Genomic DNA, 19,139 nt, shown 5'->3' with positions numbered 1-19,139 from the left:
GGGAGTTATGTCACTGAAAGGAAGAAAGAATATACACGTTGAGGAACAATTAGCAGTCTCTTAGTATTTGAAGTCTCAGTGAGAGAGCACAGTCTGTGGGAGTTAATAAATAAAGGTATTTTAAAACTTTATATTGCATTATAAAATGCAACATACATGCGGAAAAGTGCATAAATCATTAAGTGGACACCTTGATGAATTTTCACAAAGTGAACACGCCTGCATAGCGAGCTCCCTGGTCAAGAAATTTAACACTGTACCCCAGAGTTTGAGTTTCCCTGACAGCGAGAGTAAGGGCGACGTAACTACTTGAAGGCGGAGCCAAGGGCGGTTGAAGGTGAGTTATCTGCCAGAATAGGGCGTGGCTAGACGAAAAGGCGGGGCCCCGCGGAGCTTAGCGCCCAGTCTTGGAGTCCAGGAAGGGGCGGGGTTTGATGGCGCTACGCATTGGGGAGGGGCTTACTGGCCCGGAGTCCGGGCTAGGACGAAGAGGCGTGGTCAGGTCGGATGCTGGGGGCGAGGTTAAGCAATTGCAGGACTTTACGGCTAGGATGGACAGGGTCTAGCGATCCTGAGGCGGTCTGGGTCACGAAGGGAGAGTCAGATGGAGAGGGACGCAGGGCTCAACGAGAGGAAAAGGCTTGGAGCCCTTACGGGCACGAGCCCCGCGGCGTTACGCGTGGGGGCGGGGTTTCGCGCCGTCTGGGCGGGCGCTGAGGTGAGAGGCTGAGCGCGCGCGCGCGCGCTTCAAGATGGCGGCGGCCGGTACGGCAGGGCCGGCCGGGAATGTGTTCCCGTTCCGCGACTCCCGCGCCACGCCAGATCCAGTGCTGGAGGCCGGTCCGGTGGCACACGGGCCACTGCCGGTGCCACTGGTGCTGGACAATGGGTCGTTCCAGGCCCGCGCCGGCTGGGCTTGCCCCGGGCCGGACCCAGGCCCAGAGCCGCGGCTACAGTTCCGCGCCGTGTGCGCCCGCGGGCGTGGCGCGGCTCGGGGCGGGGCGGGTCCGCAGGTGGGCAACGCGCTGGGCAGCCTGGAGCCCCTGCGCTGGATGCTGCGCTCGCCGTTCGACCGTAACGTGGCGGTAAACCTGGAGCTGCAGGAGCTACTGTTTGACTACAGCTTTCAGCACCTGGGTGTCTCCTCACAGGTGAAGGTTTGGGGGCAGGTGGGTTGGGCTTAAGGTTGTGTCTCTGCTCCGCTCGGAGAGGTAATTGTCATCCCAGTAGCTCTCGTTGTTATATAGTCATTCATTTGGTCATTCAAATACGATTTAAGCTCCGAACTAGTGTGTAAGCTCTTCGCTAGGCGCTTGGGGTACAGCAGTGAACAAAACAGCGCCCTTTTTCTCTTGGAGCATCCATTAGGCATGTGTATTCATTTGTTAATAAATCCATTTATTAACGAATATGTATTGAGCCCTTACTTTGTGTCAGGCACTTTTCTAGGCGTTTGGAATACATTCATGAATGTATCGTAAAACTTGTGCTTATGGAGCTAGTATGGGAAAAGTGGTCTAGTATGAAAAGATAGAAAACAAAGAATAAAATTAAGTAGTAGACTCTGTGGCATGATAGAAGGAGAGGAAAGGGTTATATGTTTGCAGTAAGATGGTGAGGGTGGGACTCAGGGAAAAGGTGATGTTCTAGCAAGGGCTTGAAGGAAGTGAATGAGGGAGCAAGCCCTGTGGATATTTGAGGAATAGTATCCCAGACAGAGGAAACAGCCAGTGAAAGGCTCTGAGGCAGAAGTGTGCCCTAATCCTAATTTCAGGGCAGCCAGAGTGGGGGTGGGGTGGGGTAGTGGGAGGAGAAAGTGGAAGAGGAAGTCAGAGATGTAATGAGGGGCTCATACTCTGAGTGAAAAGAGGAGCCATGGCAGAGTGTTGAGGAGAGGAGGTACATGACTTTTGTTTCAAAAGGATTAATAGCTGCTATAAGGCGTGGGTCATAGGGTAGAAACAGGGAGACCAGTTAGAAGGCTGTTGCAATAACCCAGATGAGAGATGTAAGTGACAGATGAGGGAGGTAGTGGGGGAGGAGGGTGTGGTAAGAAGCCATTGGATTCTGAAGATATTTTGAAGATAGAGCCATCATGATTTGCTGACACTTTGGATGGGGCTAGACTAAATGACCTTAAATTGACCCTATTTTCTTGTTTTCCATAACAACTTCAAGTAGAGATGAGTGTTTTACAGTTGCTTCTGATCAAGTTTTTGATTGGAGGCCAAAAGCAAATTCAGACCTTGCAATAGGATTTTGGTGGTGGTTTTTTTTTTTTGTTTTTTTTTTTGAATGCTTTAAAAAGCGTATTCTTGTATCCCTCATCTCTTTGCTCTTTTCTTTTAAAGTAGGGCTGTGTTGATCATCCCATAGTTTTGACAGAAGCCGTGTGCAACCCACTGTATTCACGACAAATGATGTCTGAGCTCCTTTTTGAATGCTACGGGATTCCGAAGGTTGCCTACGGTATAGACAGCCTGTTCAGCTTCTACCACAATAAGGCAAAGAACTTGATTTCCAGTGGGCTCATCATTTCATCTGGATACCAGTGTACACATATTTTACCCGTCTTAGAAGGGAGGTGAGTTGCACTTCTGGCATTTGAGTGTTGTTTTGAGAAGTATTCAGGAAACATTTATTGGGTGCCTATTTTAAAGGTGGAGTTGAAAGAGCAAATAGTGGACCATGAACTGGCCTCTGGGCTTACTTAGCTCTGACCTAACTTACTTTGGGACTATGGATAAATCACTTCACCTTCCATCCCTTGTGACCTGGAGGGAGTTGGGGTGGTTGGTCTCTAAGGTCCAAATCCATAATTTTAGAATTTTAGAATTCTGATATATGTGAAATAGTTAATAATACTTGCAGGTAGTAGGTGCTCAATAAAAGTGTTTTGAATAAATTATCTGAATAAATTTAGATGGTCTTTGTGTTCTGGAGTCACTTTCTTATTAAGAGATTATTTTTTAATTTAAAGCTCTTTAATCACCATTGTTTAGCTTTTCGGGTATAGTGCCTGGCACATAATAGGTACTTATTAAAAATTTCTGAGCTGAATAAAAGGTGAGGGTGTTTCTGTCATGTTTAAAATCTGTTCTCACTTTAGAGTTGGTCTTTTGTCTGATAAGAAAGTAGGCCAGCATTGTGCTATCCTGAGAAGATTTCTCATTGTGTAAAGAGGGTGTGTAAGTGGGAAAAAGAGCCCTGTCTTTGGAGTTGAATGCCTGGTTTGCAGCCTTGCTTAGGACGAGATACCTAACCTCTGTTTCCTTACATGTAAAATTGGGAAAAAGTGATTGCTCAGCGTTACCCTGAGGATGAAATGAGATAATGTAGGTGATGACACTTTGTAAACTGTAAAGTAGTGTGAATATTTAAGTCAAAATAAATGCCGTTGAATTTATTGAGACCCATATTAGGAATTTCTCCAGAAGTTTTTACAAAAATTTAAGTAGAGAAACAATTCTTAGACATTACCAAACATTCCTGATGTACAGGTATAAATCAGAATATGCAGCAATTGCAAATAATGTTAGTATTTTTATATGGAGAGAAAATTACGTTACCAGAAGGCTAAGAAATGATCAGATTGGAGCATATCCTGTTCTGTGCTGGCATCTGCTGGCGAAGTGTGACATAGCAGCGACATTTCAATACACAGCCACATCCGAGTGCTCTGCTACTTTTACGTTAAGCACATACTCTGGTTCTCTTTCCCTTCAATTCACGTGAAAGAGACTGGTATGCGTAGGAGATTACAGTAAACTAGGACGTCTGGTTACTTAATGTGTTTGCGTCAGTAAAAGTGGAGTGTCTAGGGAAGGAGTTCTCAAAGTCTGGCCTACACTAGAGTTACCTGGGAAGCTTTAACAAGTGTGTATTCCCGGGACCACCCCAGAGCACATGAGTCCTGGGAATTGGCACATTTAACATTTTCCCCAGCTAGTTCTAGGATACTTGGTCCCAGGATAGTTTGAGAAATACATGGTGAATCACATAAGGGTCAGGCTTCAGATTGCATGTTTTTCCCACTGAACCTTGTTTCCTGCTGAGACTCTTGCCAGAAGTTAGATGGCCACCTGTCTGGGTGTAGATTAGGAATTCCTTCATTGGGTAAGTGGTCGGGCCGAGGGAACTTTCAAGTCCCTTTTAACTGTAAGGTTTTGTGTTCTCCCAGCTGGTCTCTTTCTTGTGTCTACATTAAATTATCCTTTCTCCCTCAAGATGCCTCATATTCCTCTTTCATGTAGCCAAAAATTTCAGTGCTGTTTTCCATTTCTTGATTGTAGGTTAGACGCTAAAAATTGTAAACGCATCAATCTGGGAGGAAGCCAGGCAGCTGGCTACCTCCAGCGTCTCCTGCAGCTGAAGTACCCTGGGCACCTGGCAGCTATCACTCTCAGCCGCATGGAGGAGATCCTGCATGAGCACAGCTATATCGCTGAGGACTACGCGGAAGGTAATGAGGAGGGTGTTTGCTCGCAGCGTTTGGGTGTTGTCTACCTTTGCGGTGTTCATTCAGGTGTACCCCGGGTGCTGCTTTTCACTTTTTTACTCATTGCTTTTTAGCATCCGCTTCCCATTTTGGTATTTACTTTCTTAAAAAACTATTCAGTTAACTGATAACTTACAGAGGTAGGTTCTTTTTCAAAATTGGGCAACATCCAAATGCTCGAGGAAGAGCATTATTTGAATTGATTTAATTATTCATATGTTTGGATTTAGTTCCACTATTATTTGTTTTTTGTTGTTCCTTCCTTCTCATTGTTGTTCCGTTTTCCTCTCCTGCCTTTTGGGTTATTAGAATATTTTAAAAAAAAATTTTTTGTATTCTATTTTATCTATTGTGTGTGTGTGTGTGTGTGTGTGTGTGTGTGTGTGTTTTCTGCATCTCTGTGTAGTTTCTTCAGTGATTGCTCTGGAGATTACAGTAAACAAACTACAGTCTACTTAGAATCACTATTTTACCACTGCAAGTATAATGGAAATGTTAGCATGCTAGAGCCCCTTTCTCTTTCCTCTTTATGCTGGGCTTGTCTTATGTCATCATCTACATACGTTGGAAGCTCATCAGATGGTGTTATGGTTTTTACTTTCAATTGTCAGACATATTTTAAACTCAAGGAGGTTAGCCTGTTACATTTAACTAGGTTTTCATCATTTCTATTGCTCTTCTTTTATTCCTGGTGTTCCAGTTTTCCTTCCGGTATCATTTCTGTCTGAAGAACTTTATTTAGCAATTATTTTAGAACAGGTCTGTTGGTTTTACAGCCACATTTTGTTGATTGGGTGGTTCAGAGATTGGGTGGCGTGTGTTTTCTCCTTCTTCCCCAGACCTGGAACCCTGTTACTGACTTTCTAATTTCTGTGTTAGTAGTGTTGCCATTTCATAACTTTCAAAATTATTTCTTTGAAGAATTGCAGAAATGGCGGTGCCCTGATTATTATGAAAACAACGTCCACAAGATGCAGCTCCCATTTTCCAACAAGCTCCTCGGTAGCACTCTGACCGCTGAGGAGAAGCAGGAAAGGCGGCAGCAGCAGCTGCGACGGCTGCAGGAGCTCAACGCCCGTCGGCGGGAGGAGAAGCTGCAGCTGGATCAGGAGCGGCTGGACAGACTGCTGTATGTGCAGGTAACAGCAGGTCCCCGAGGTGCCCCTGGCCTGGCTCAACAAGGTGGTCCCAGAAAATGCCCTCCTGTATGTTCTTCCTCAATTGTTAAATGCGTCGCGTGCCCATCAGTCGCCCTGGGGGTCAGGGAGGAGTCTAGGGACCTAGTCATCAGTATAGAGGACAGTATAGCAGCAGGTATTTCTGAAAGAGCTGTGAACTCGGGTTTTATTGATTTATTTTGGCCTTATAATTGTCTTTCTTTTATTGTTTAACTTTTTAATTTAAGTGTGGCATGCGTGCTGCATAGCCTAGTGCATAGATCGTAAGTGTACAGCTCGGTGCATTTTCACAACATGAAACACAACATGTATCTGCAATCCCGATCAAGAAATAGAGCATTACCAGCATCCCAGAAGCTTCCCTCACATCTTCTCTAGTCAGTAACCTTCCCGCCTCCAGCCACCCAGAAGATAACACCGTTTCTGACGTCTGTCCCCAGAGGTTAGCTGTGCCTAATCAGGTGCTGCTGAAATTCTGATATGATGGCAGCCTGGAGCTAGCTGGGGAGGAGGACAGCTGTGCGGATCTTTGGTGGGAGGTGTGATTTTTGTGGAGGGCCAGGTTGGGGAGCTCAGGGAGCCCTCCTGCTGTAGTTCTCTGTTTGGTTTCTAAGCTATTTCTCTTTCCTTCCTGTTTGTGATCGCACAGATGTCTTTGAGGATGAATTGTGACTGCTCTGGTTTCAGGAGCTTCTAGAGGACGGCCAGATGGACCAGTTTCACAAAGCCCTGATAGAACTGAACATGGACTCCCCAGAAGAGCTGCAGTCCTACATCCACAAGCTCAGTTCGGCAGTGGAGCAAGCTAAGCAGAAAATCCTTCAATCAGAAGTCACCCTCGAGGTGGATGTGGTGGACAGCAAGCCAGAGGTACTGAGGGCCTTCGGAGGAGGGTCTGTGGGCTCATTTAGGGGGCACAGTCCTTCCTGAGTGTCTTGAGAAGGCAGTGACCAGACTTGGGGGAAAGAGCAGCGTGGTGAGTGAGGTCCACATGTACACGGACGGGGTAGTCATAGCACTGACATGTACCAACTGAAGTTCTGACCCGGGGACTTGTACCCTGTAGACCTCTGGACCGCCTAGGAGGGGAAGTGTGTGTAGAGAGTAGGAAGAGAGTCACACACCCATCCTGTGGTGCTGTCTTGAACCTGAGCCTGCTCCTCCGATGTTCTTTGGAGGTTAGTCATACACTCCCGTTAACTTTGTTCTGATGCTTTATTAAATACAGAGGGTACCAAAAAAATGTTTACACATTTTGAGAAAGGGAAAAAAAAAATTCTTTAAATCTAAAACCTGTACTTTTAGGAAGAAACAGTCCTGTAGAAAAATCCAATTTGATGCTGGGCGTAGTGTGGTGCTTACTGGTGACTTCAGAGCTCTTGGGCTCAGCGTGAAGCTGCCTTTTGCAGTGACCGTCTCAGCTGTGGGCTCACTCTCAGTTCCTTCCCTCAGCTCTCATTCTCCGCTTCTCTCTGATGAGCTGTAGACTACATGAGGATAGCCCCTGGCCATGAGCACGCAGGTTGGATCGAGCAGATCCTGAGTCAGGCTTCTTAGATGCCGCTGACAGGCTCCCTGAGCTCTTGGATAGAAGGGACCTTTGCTACCTTCTTACTCACACAACATCCCGGATCAGCTTCTGTGGCTTTCCTAGTTTGCTTCTTCCAGTCATGAGGTCTGTGTTTCAGATTTGAGCCCTTGTGTACTGGGATTCAGAACCATGTTGTCTTTATTGTTCGTCCATATTTAGTTTTCATCGTGCTTAACATGTCAAGAGGACATTAGCATCCTTAACCAGAGATGTGCACTAAGCCACAGGCAGGTGAGGGGTTGCAGATTTAAAAAGAACAAACAAACAAACAAACAGTGAAGATGTGATTCCTGGGCTGTTGGGGAACTAGTTTATCCTTTTCTTTGTTCATTTTTCTGCGTTTGTTACATAATTACTCCTTCATTCATTTCAGCAGATACTTAAGTCCCTACTTGGTTCTGTGCTCAGGGGGTACATATTCAAATGTCTCTGGGCTTAGGGAGATTTTGAAATGTCAGACCTCATAGATTTCTCTGTGTACAACAAATTTGATGAATCGATCTGTCTCCAGAGCTTGAATGGTGGTCAGAAAGCGTTTATTAAGGATTACTGTTAGTGACTAGAGTCAGTTACAGAAACCTTCCTGGGATAAAGTTGACCATGACACTGACTTGCCAGTTCTACTTTTCAGAAAATATTTGTAGGATTCTCTAAAGAGTGGAGAGAATAGATTTATGTGGACTAAAGTTCATATTGAAATGCCGTCCAAGCAGTAATGGCTGAATTGGATTAAGACAGCTAAATTATTTAACTTACTGTTTTATAAAATCCGTTTTTTCCTACAGACTAATCCATCCAGCCCTTGATGTTCGGCAAATATTCCAAGGAGGCAGAGGAGGCTTTGTTAACCTCCCTGTGGAATATTTAAACTAGAAGGTGCTCACTGGCACAGTTATACAGCATCACCATTTGTCGGAAAACACAATGGGCCAAATATAGAAAGTTCCCTTGCCTGGCTAGCCAAGAACAGAGCCATTCCAGGGAACCATGCTGCATCTTTTCTGATGTGCTTTGGCAATCCGTCCTTCTCTTCAGTTCCAAAAGAACAGTTCCGTGTGTGTTTCTAAATGCCACACAATACATGTGGAGACCCTGGCAAATCCTAGACGGAGAGAAGCCAGCCGTGGTAGCGCAATCTGTCCTCTTCTGGATGCCTGTTGTCTGCATTGAAATTATTATGAATTGTTTCTCTCTGTGAACCATACGAGTTAAGATAAGTAAAATATATTTTTACCATATTTACTGAAGCTAAGAAGTTATTTTTAGGGTGATGTGCTTTTGAGTATAGATAGATGGAGTTTGGTTGTAGCTGAAGAAGCCTTTTGAAAACCCAACATTTTATAATCTTCTCTATTCCAGGGAAATAGTGTGTATCCCAGGGGCCCACCACTCAGGCCTAGGTGTGGTATGCCAGGGAGTAGGGGTGCAGAGGTGAGTGAGATGCAGTCCCTGCCCTCCTGGGTCCCTCAGAAAGACAGAGCTGTAGAACCATACTTAGCTGACTTGTTGGCTATAGCGGTAGATGTGTGTGGGAATCCAGGTGGTGTTTTAAGAAAGGCTTGTGATATTTGAGCTGGGCCCCCAAAGATTATTTGATTCCAATAAGTAGCAAATGAGGAGGGAAGGACATTTTAGATGGAAAGAACCACAAGTGCAGGGAGCATGGCACGATTGGTGTGTAGAGTGTGGGAGATAAAGTGGGGAAGGTAAGAAGGAGCCAGGTTATAACGGTCTTTTTCAGTCAGCCTGGATATTATCCCTCAGACAGAGTCTTCAAAGTATGTTAAGCAAGGAAATCTTGAGATTTTATTTTAGGGAAATTACTGGTGGCAGTTAGGATGATGGGTTTAAGGAGAAGCGACGCTGGAAGGGGGAAGAGAGGATAAAAATGTGTTGTAGTTGGTCAGAAGAGAGCCAAAGGAGACCTGAAATTTGTCGTTAGCTTTGGGGACGGAGGGTAGGGGAGGAGACACTTCAAATGTAGGATCCAAAGATCTTGGTGCCATTTAGGGAAGGAGGTGACAGGAATGGCAATAACTGATGATAACAGAACTTGTGACATGAGCCAGACCCTCTGCTGAGCACTTTCACAAGTGTCATCTTGATTAATTGTCATAGTTCACTAAGTACTATCATCACTACCATTGTATAGATAAGGAAAGTGAGACTTAGGGGAGTGACAAAATGTGCCCAAGGTTGCACAGCTAGAGGCAGCGCAGCGGAGATTCCAACACAGCCGTTCGATTCCAGATTGATTGCAGTCACACGGAGGCTGTGTTGAGAGGCAGCACGTGGAGGGTAGAGCGCTGGCTGTGCTTAGGAAGGTGATGAGCTGGGTTTTGGGTACCTTATTTTTAAAGTCTTTGTGGGACATCAGGTGGAACTTTCCAGGACCCAGCTATGGAAGGACCTAGAATCACAGGGGCAGTGAGAAAATCAGAATGCCTGAGAAGGCCACTACATAGAGGGCAGGTCGCAGAAGAAAAGCCCAGGGAAAGAGATTGAGAAAGAGCAGTCAGAGCAGAGAGAGACCAGAAAGGTTGCCGGGAGTATTTTAAGAACATGGGATAGGAAATGGTACACTCATCCTTTGAGACAAGGATGATGAAAGGGTCAGAAAATAAAGAGATGGAATGGAGAATAAATAGGTAAGTTGGCTTTTTGAAGCACGTAAGACGATCTGCCAAGAACCACAGGTAGAGATTAGAAGGGGCTGAGGAGAACAGTGTAGGGGAAGATGTAATGCAACCCTGTAGGGAGTGCAGAAGGAAGCCGGAGAGGAACAGAAGGGTCGCCTGGGAGCTGTCAGTCTGGAGCTGTCTCCACTCCTGCCCCGCCAGAAGCATAGTCACTTATCTATTGCTGTGTGAAAAACTACTTTAAACTTTGTATCACAGAACAACCATTCTGTTGTGCTCGTGAATTTAATGGGTCAGGATTTCAGACGAGTGTAGCAGGGATTCCCTGCTCCGTGATTCCTGGGGCTTCAACTGAGCAGACTTGGGCAATTGGGAACTGGAATCTCTGGAGGGTTCTTCACTTCCTTGGCATCTGGGCTGGGAAGACTCAAAGGCTGGGCTCAGCCGGGGTTGTTGACCTGAGCACCCACACGTGGCCTCTCCATGTGCCTTGGGCTTCTCAGCATGGCGACGGGCTTGTAGGAGGGAGCTCCCCATGGGAGTAGCCAGAGAGCAAATGTTTCAAGAGATCCAGGTGAAGGAAGCCGCCTGGTCTTTTATGACTTCACATTGGTAGTCATGTGGCATCGTTTGCACCCCACTCTATTGGTTGGAGTCATCAAGCCCCTGCTAAGAGCCAAGGAGAGGAAACATGGACCCCATCTTTATGGGGAGTGTCAGGGCCAGATTGAGGAGGAGCGTGTGGGAGGGAAGACATCATTGTGAACATCTGTGAAAAATACTGTCTACCCCGCAGCGGAAGTGAAAGAGTGCTGGGTGGCGTCCTTCAGTGTGCTTGGGGTCAGCAGAAGCAGGTCTGTTGGGGTGGAGAGGTGGTGGCAATGTGATTGGACTTCAGGCAGGATAGAGAAAGGTGTGACTCCACAAGAAAGGTCCTTCCCTGGGCAGTCAGGGAGGTCAGAGGAGTGGAGGTTTGGTGAAGACGAGTAGGGCAGAGGAGTGGGGAGTGAGAGGTGGATAGGAGAGAACTCCGTGGAGCCCTGTGCTTGCCCTCACCCATTGTTTGGGTGGAGGGGAGGTCACAAGTTTTGTCTGTAGTTATTTACATGCACAGGTGACATTTGTGTGCCTATAACCCAGTCATACAACTGAAATATTTATGGGGCAAAATGAGTGCGTATCTAAAAGGGAAGAGAGAAGGAATGTTCGGTTCTCACCCCAACGCTGCCCTCGGGTCATGTCCGACTTACCGCGGAGGAAGCAGGCTCAAAGGCTCAGGCTGTGCCACTGTGACTCTAAATAAAGTTTTGGTTGCTATTCAGAGCTAGATCAGCGTGACCCCAAAGCCTCACCTCTTTCTGTGACACCACTGTGGGTCGTCATCCTAGATGACAAGCCACCAGGTGAAAGGGAACTTTTGTGATCCATTTCGGATCCTCTCCTGGGACCACTGAGTTTAGTGCCAGGCCAGAACCGGCGCAGGCACTCGCGGGCAGGGCTGCTTTCTTGTGAGGGGAGGTGAGAGTTTTACAAATCCCAGAATGTAGACAGCGGCGAGGGGAATGTGTACATGGGCTCGGCTGCCCCTACTGGGGCCGAGAAGCCTGTCGTCCCGCAGCTGGTCCTGCTGCTGTCAAGTCTTTCTTGTGCTTCTCTTTTTGCTTACCCTGAGCTCAGGCTAGCTAGTTCTTTGCCCTACTCCTAAATTCCCAGCTGTCCTCTCACACTGAGACTCGTGGTTTCTAGAATTGCAGCTTAAGACAGAGCAAAGACTTTGGAGCTAAGAAGTTTTGTTTTTAGCCAAGTTTCCACCACTAGCTAGTGTCCTGTGATCCTGGGCAGGTTATTGTTCCTCCTGCACCTATATTGTCACTTGTAAAGTGCAGTGATGTTTGCAGTGAGGTTTGTGCAAGTAGCAGGTGTCCCTGCTCCTGAACTGGATTCAGAATTGGCAGAGATGCTCTCATCTCCTTCACCAAGAGCCACGTCCTTACATTCTTGCCTCCCAGCCCGCTTTCTTTCCTCCTTAAACTACCTATTTCTAAACCAGCCCCTCTCATCCTGATCTCTAGTCTCAGATGAAGAAATATCGCCGGCCTTTCCAGGGTTTACCCTCCTCTTCAACATGGTAGAATCATCTATATTGATCAGGATTTAAAACACATTGTTACCCGTCTGTAAGTCACATTATGCCACATGCCCTTTTTTTTTTTTTTTTTTTTTTTTTGTGGGGAGGGGAGAGAGAGTTGGAGGAGTGTTGAAAGGCATTATCTTATTTAAGAGTGAGTTTGAATACTAGTTCACATCTGCAGTATATATGGATAGGTTCCTGAGAAGTATATTTAAGTGTTCTGAATTGTGTCGGTAATTTACAAATTTCATAGATTTTGAGAGTAAGGAGGGACTCAGAATGTAGGGATCTCCTGTCAGGTACCATAGGCTGATGGTATTGAGTCTGCTTGAACGCTCCCAAGACACCCTCTCACAGGATAGTGATTCCTACAACAGCTGTCATTGTTAGAGCATTCCTCCGTGGAATGCAATAGAATATGTCTTCCTGTACTTTTCCCCTTTGAGTTCAGAAGGTAAAACTCATCTGCCTTTCACATGGCAGAACCACAGGTGGCTGAAGATGTCATTCAGAACCTCCCCACTCCAATCTAACTTCTTTTGTCCAGGTCAAAATTAAAATGTGTCCTAACCCCTCGACTGGAATGGTACCAGCATGTCTAGGTCCCACCCAGGTTCATTGTCATTGAAAAGGAAAGCCTGTTCTGTAGGACTCCACAGATAGGAAGCATTCTGCTGCCTTGGGAGCTTGTAGTCACAACCCCCGGCCCATGGACCTGCGATTAAGGGACTACTAGTGAAGCCCATTAGTGTTGGCACATATGTATATATACATATACGTATATTAATTATTAAGAGGTCTATTTCATCTTGCTGGTAGTCTAAGCCACTTAGTAGGATATGGGCTGTCACACCCTGTCCCCCGAGTTCTGTGTGTGGTGCTGTGAACTTCCACAGGCAGCAGGGCTCCCACTGGGCCCCTGGTGTGAGCGGGCCCAGTCAGAAGGCTTTAGACAGAAGGTAGGGGTTGAGGTTTGTGAGGTTTGGAAAGGCAGGGGACAAGAGCAAAGCTCATTCCTGGCTTTTCAGTCTTTTAATTCTTGTGTTCATGTGTGTTCTCTTCTTTCTTTTTTTTAACAGTTTAGAAAATTTTTCATGGTTTTTATGGGAACTTTTAGGCCATTGGGTGGAATCCCAGTTCTTTTTCGTGACAGTGAACTAACAGAACTAAGACTCGCTGAAGTTACAGGATCTGTTCTGTTTTCTTTTATTCTTAGACTCCTGAGCTGGAGCCATTAGAACCATCTCTGGAAGATGTGGAAAGCATCAATGACTTTGAACCCTTGTTTTCAGAGGAAGCGCCTGAAGTGGAGAAGCCAGTCCCCACCATCCAGGTTGGACCATGCCTAGATCATGCTCATGCTTTCAGCTGTGACATGAATGACCAGTCTAGTCTAGTCTGCTTCTTGAGGGACATTAAGAAAAATTCCCAGTTGTATTTTCTGGAAAGGGGGTCACCAGTACTTAAATCATCCGCCTGAAGTCAGGCCCATCAGGTCCTCCCCGGGTCCCCTCCCCCAGGGATTGATTGTGGTTCCAGCACCAAGATCTCTGAATCTGTGAGTAATAGTCTGTCTAGTGGGAACATTTGACAAGTAGCTAGGGCCTTTACACTGAACACTAGCTCTCATGGTTTCATTCAAATTGAAGCCAGTGTCACTATGCTTAATCCTCATTTGGGTCTACGTTTCTGTCATGACAGTGGCAATGAGAGAGACTGGCCTGAGTCTGAGACACACCTGGCAGAAAGCTTTCTCAGCTGTGCAGGGACCAGGGGTGCTGAGCAAGGTACTGGGCAGGAGACCTGGGCTTCCAGTTCTGCTGCTGCTCTTCATGAAGTCTCTTTCCCTGCAATTTGGGGACCATTTCATGATGCAAATTTGTAGATATTTCTACAGAAGTGGAAAAAGAGTAGACAATTGAATGATCAAATCAAGAGAGTTGGAGGGAGGTGACTCTGGCATGAACAAAGGACAGAAGCTATATTGGAATAAGCAGTGCGGTTTGAGGAAACTGGCAACTGGGATGTCTGTTATTCTGGCCTAAAAATGTCTTCTAAACCTTGGGTTTGTAAAGCCCGTGTTTAACTTGGCAGCATATCATCAGCTGTTTGTTGGGACAGAAAGAATTCGAGCTCCAGAAATTATCTTCCAGCCGTCTCTCATAGGCGAAGAGCAGGCTGGGATAGCAGAGACCCTTCAGTACGTTCTGGACAGGTGAGGCTGGACTTCTTTTCCTGAGCCGTTTCCTTGGACTGTGCATTAAATAGTAGATTTGCTGGTCAGGCAGTGGAAATGTGTCTCCCTCTCTCCTTCTCATTGACTTGTTGTGCGCAGATAATATTCTTTGTCTCACCAGGCCTGGCTCAGAGTTGGGGCCGTGTACTTTTCTGGACATGTAAGTGCACAGTTGATTTGAGGAGCTTTAAGAATTTCTCAAGTTTGAGCAGCACAGTGGTGTTTGTGCATTGGCTTTCATAGAAACCTTCGCGTTATTGAAGGCTAATGATTCCAAACACCTTAAAAATGTGCAGAACTTGGAAGTTTCTCTCCCTCCTTGTAGGCATTTCATTTATTTAGGAGTTTGCATTTCTACAGGTGCATGCCTCCCCGCACCCATTACACAGGCAATTTCTGCAGTGTGAGTTTTCATAAGTAGGAAACATGATTTTTAGTACTTTGGCTGTTGTTGGTTAAAAGAAGATGGATGCTTATACCCAGCAAGGGAGAAAAGCTGTTGCAGCTCCTGTGAGGGGCTCTCAGCTTTGTCCGACAACGGGTAGGAAAAGGGTCAAACATGCATAAGATAAAAACTGTTATTAAAAAAAAAAAAAGCACAGGTAGAGAGATGGACCCTCAAAATGGAGGCAGGACTTTTTGGGGTGATGGAAATACTCTGTATCGTGATTGAGGTGATGATGGTTACTGGGGTATATAAATTTGTCAGACTTAATCAAAATATAAGTCGATCGTCAATAAAGTTAGTTTTTACAAAATGTGTGAGAAAGCCACAAAACTTCCTATCATGCTAAGGAAATAAATTGACCATTCAAATTAAGGTTTTGATTGGATACTTGGCATTTTGTAAAGACACAAATGAAAAATAGGAGGTTTTTTTAAACAAATTTTGGCAGATGTTCTCTCTTTTGCACCGACAACTTACATTTCCGCATCTACATTCTCTTCCGGTGCTCAAGTTGGAGGGAATAGACTAGAAAGAGTCGTTTCTCTCCTAGGTACCCAAAGGACGTTCAGGAGATGCTGGTTCAGAACGTTTTCCTCACTGGCGGGAATATGATGTATCCTGGGATGAAAGTTAGAATTGAGAAGGAGCTGTTGGAGATGAGACCCTTTCAGTCGTCTTTTCAGGTACTGATGGAACCAACTGCTTTGAAAATAGCATTAAGTACTTGTTTTCTGATTGCAAAAGTAATACAGTGTAAATGAGAAAAATGATAATGTCATTCTCCAGAGATATTCACTGTTAACATTTGTGGCTTTTCCTTCTGGTCTTTATGTTTAGATATTAAAGCAGGATGGGAGTCATGTTTTATATATTTCTTTTTTAATTGAAAAGGGAAGACATGCCTATAATAAAATTCAGACAATACGAAAGACTACATGGAGAATAAGTCATTCTCTTCACTTCGCTCCGATAATAAGCAGTGGGAGCTGAGCTCTGGCAGCACCATGGAGGACGCCCCAGGCCACCCTCTCTACTCTCATTTCTCCTGAGGCTCATTTGCCTCCGTGGCCAGAGCCGCCTCATGTCAGCCTCTTCTTGCCTCTCCTCACAGAGGGGATCAGGGCCAGGGACGCCTTTCCTCCAGGTTGAGTGTCAGCTCTGCTTCCCTGTCCATCTGCCAGCTTGTGGTCGATCACTGGAGCTGGAGGAGGGGCAGCTGGTCCCTCTGTGACCCAGAGTGGCAGGTCTTGTGTTAGTAAAGTAGCTGCCAACCACATACTCTGTTAGGTTGAGTCTGCTGCACTCGGCATTCTTATGTGATTTCTTGGTGAGCGGGGCGCATTTCAGCTCAGCTTTGCTTGGAGGGTGCAGAGATAGTCCTGTGCTGTCTTGGAAGTATTTGGGGCCCTCCTGTGTGTCTGATATATTTCAGGGGATGAAAGGTAAGGGGCCGTAGCTGGGGCTCCGGGAGTCCTGATGGGAGATGGCCTTCTGGTGAATGTTCCCTTTCGTTCAGGTGCAGCTGGCCTCTAACCCCGTGCTGGACGCCTGGTACGGTGCTCGGGACTGGGCCTTGGACCACCTAGACGACGATGCCGTCTGGGTCACCCGGAAGGATTATGAAGAGAAGGGGGGAGAATACCTGAAGGAGCACTGCGCTTCCAACGTCTACGTCCCCATCCGCCTGCCAAAGCAGGCTGCACGCTCCTCCGACGCCCAGGCACCTGGCAAAGGCTCAGCGGCTGGTGGAGGCGGTGCTGGCGAGCAGGCGTAGCAAAGGGCCCCTCCGCGACCGTGTCGCCAGGGTGACAGGACAGTGACTGTGCTGGACCTCTAGCTCCGACCCAAGCGACAGTGGGCTGCGAGCTGGAGTTCTCCTGGGGGCCCAGTGAAGGGGCACCAGGAGTTACTCTTCAGAGCTGTGTCCGTCTGCAGGCGGCTTCTGCAGTGAAGAACTTTCGGGGACCTGCCCGCCTCTCTGTTGGACTAGGGATGAGCTGTGGCCTCAGCTTCCTGCATCAGTAAATGAAGACAGAGTGGAGGGCAGAGATGTACAAAATACACAGGGCTTCTTTCTTACTGCATTTTGAAGCCTTTTTTGTTGTTTTTTAAAAAATTTGTATTGTCAGTGTAGATATTCTAAATTTATTCAGAAATTGTGTGAATGCCCAGCAGATGGAAGTCTTTCACATACGTATGAAAAGGAAATGTTTATGTAATAAGAACAATCGCCCACAAAACCTCAGGAGCTGGAAGTACTTCCCTCCTCCTGTCACTTCCTCTTACAAATGAGGTAAAAGGACCCAAAGAGGGGAACTAAGTTGTACAAAGTCACTCTGTTTGGGGCCTGCTCAGTGCCCACTTCTGAATGGGCAGAAATAGGACTTGGGCCCCACTTTTATTCATGCTTCCTTTGCTGGGAACTTTTCCACCATATGAGGCCTTCCTATAAATCCTTTTTTTAAATTTTTGTCCCTGTGCGTTTGTTGGCTGCTTAAGTTTTTCAACCCTTTCTAAAGAAAGAAATAGACTGGAGCAGGTTCCCTTTTTGCCATAACCTCACATCCCCTGCGCCTTTGTGGCTTCGTCTTAAATGGACAAGTGACCCCTCTCTTTTACAGAGATCGCTTAGAATTTTAACTCTCCAGCACACCAAATTGAGCCCTGAAGGCCCCTGAGATGCTAGGGTCCCATCACGGCATCCGTACGTTTAAATCCCATGGAACCTCTAGCTCTGATGCCTCTGTCGAGGCCACCTCAGAATCTGTCTGCTCAGATAGCTTACCAAGGGTGACGGGTCACCTGGATCTCCAGCTCTCAAGGCCTTAGCAACTGAAAACCAGCAGAGGGTGGTGGTAGTGGTGAATGGAGAAGAATCAAGCCGACCCAAGAGCTCCCAAAGCGTTGTCAGCCAGCCGTTGCCGTCCACGGTTGGGCCCAAGGACTGATGAGATGGTGATCAGCATGAACTACTAAGAAAGGGTAGCTGCGAAGTAGGCAGGGCCAACCTCCACCTGAGAACTTTTCACGTCACGTTTCCAGGAAGAGGAACCATGTTAACTGCTCTTAGGGAGGCTTTTTCCCATAGTCAGCAGTTTAAACAGCCTGAACGGCAGTGGTGAGAGCAAGGCTGCCATGGAGCACGAGCTGTCCTGGGGAAGCACACATCGTGGCCAAACAACACAGTGTTAAGTGCACCTAGTCAGGGTTCCCTGGAGACTGGAACTGCGGAGGAGGTTTGGGCAGTGGTGAGGCTCAGGCCGAGGGGCAGAGCCTTGGGCCGTCCCTCCGGTCTCATCTCTGACCCCTCTCATTAAGCATGACCTCTCATGTCACCTTTACCTATGCAGTTCTCTTCAGGGAATCGACCCTTCCTTTCCAACGCACTAGTCAGAAGTTTGCTGTCCTGGGGTTCTCTCTGCCCCAGGATGGTCTCTTCTAAACTGTAGAGGCTTCCACAAGAGCAGGAAGTGCGTTTCACGCAGTGTGGAGTATCCACCGTGCAGTGCTAGAGGGCTCCCAGGAGTGTTCATGAATGACTAACTCTGTGAACAAAGAAATTTGAGAGTAGTGTCATTAGGAGTCTACACAGAACTTCCCCTCAGCCAGGAAGCCCCACTTACGGAGACATCTTAATGTCCCCACTCTGTCCCTGCCATGACCCTGGAGAGAAGGGTCATGTGTAGCTGAATGTTCTGGGGGCAGCGGCGAAGGAATGGACTCCCATAGCCCAGCTTAGGGCTCTTGTCTGTGGTGGTCTGGCAGGAGAGGAGATGGCCCAGGGTTGGGAGAGGCTTGTGGGTCTTCGAACCACTCAGGTCCGGGTCTGCGTCAGGGCAGCTCTAAAGGTTGGGCGGCCACCGAGGGTGATCAGGGCCCCTGTCTTTGGCTAAGATGTAGGGGGGTTCCCCCCACTGCCACTTATGCTGCCTCTGCCTTCTGCGGGCACCTCTGGAAATAAACAGTTTTGCCAAAAGAACAAAGAAGGTAAAAAGGTATGAAGAAGTTAAAGAGTGAAATAAGGGTTAAAATATGGGCAAAGAAGACTAAACCAAGAAAGGGAGAAACCAAATTCATACCAATACAGTATGCAGATTATTTTATGCCTGTGGTAGGGATTAAGTGAATACGACTAAGTCTGTTGTGATTAACTTTGTGATTAAATCATTGCAAGAAAATTAGAGAATGCTAGAACAGGATTAAAAGGCGTAGGCAGACAGACTGGCCGTTTACTAAATACACTTTCCTCTGGGACACAGAGCTGCGCTGCATTTCCCAGCCTCCTTTGCAGTTACACACGTGGCCATTTGAGTTCTGGCCAGTGGAAAGTGAGCAGAAGAGATGTGTGCCACTTCCAGGGCTGGCTTCTGTAAACCTCCCATAAGAACAACTCTCCTCTGTCCCTGACCCCTGGCTGA

At 46.8% G+C, this 19,139-nt stretch overlaps 1 protein-coding gene across 2 annotated transcripts; it reads left to right on the top strand.

The window, feature by feature from the left end:
* The first annotated feature begins 462 nt into the window (after window positions 1-462).
* Window positions 463-17,187, top strand: ACTR5 (actin related protein 5). 2 transcript variants are annotated; one of them, XM_074317329.2, is made up of 9 exons: window positions 463-1,169; window positions 2,355-2,584; window positions 4,293-4,462; window positions 5,420-5,637; window positions 6,364-6,546; window positions 13,254-13,370; window positions 14,113-14,252; window positions 15,272-15,404; window positions 16,238-17,187. In XM_074317329.2, exons 1-9 carry the CDS (start codon window positions 753-755, stop codon window positions 16,493-16,495), a joined length of 1,866 nt encoding a protein of 621 aa, XP_074173430.2. In that variant the 5' UTR covers window positions 463-752; the 3' UTR covers window positions 16,496-17,187. The 2 variants fall into 2 exon arrangements, with proteins under 2 accessions (XP_074173430.2, XP_019604700.3); XM_019749141.3 differs by having other exon boundaries at window positions 464-1,151.
* Window positions 17,188-19,139: the final 1,952 nt, after the last annotated feature.

This window comes from Rhinolophus sinicus, chromosome 13, assembly GCF_057876585.1.
Source record: "Rhinolophus sinicus isolate RSI-liver-muscle chromosome 13, RSI-T2T, whole genome shotgun sequence".
Classification (NCBI taxonomy): domain Eukaryota; kingdom Metazoa; phylum Chordata; class Mammalia; order Chiroptera; family Rhinolophidae; genus Rhinolophus; species Rhinolophus sinicus.
The sequence above is the reverse complement of the archived record's forward strand: the minus strand, read 5'-3'. Positions and strand labels throughout refer to the sequence as shown.

Excerpts from the sequence above, each read along its gene's own strand:
- ACTR5 (XM_074317329.2), top strand. The coding sequence starts at position 753 with ATGGCGGCGGCCGGTACGGCAGGGCCGGCCGGGAATGTGTTCCCGTTC. Across the intron at positions 1,170-2,354 it reads AGGTGAAGGTTTGGGGGCAG|GGCTGTGTTGATCATCCCAT; the intron begins GTGGGTTGGGCT and ends CTTTTAAAGTAG. Across the intron at positions 15,405-16,237 it reads CCTTTCAGTCGTCTTTTCAG|GTGCAGCTGGCCTCTAACCC; the intron begins GTACTGATGGAA and ends CCTTTCGTTCAG.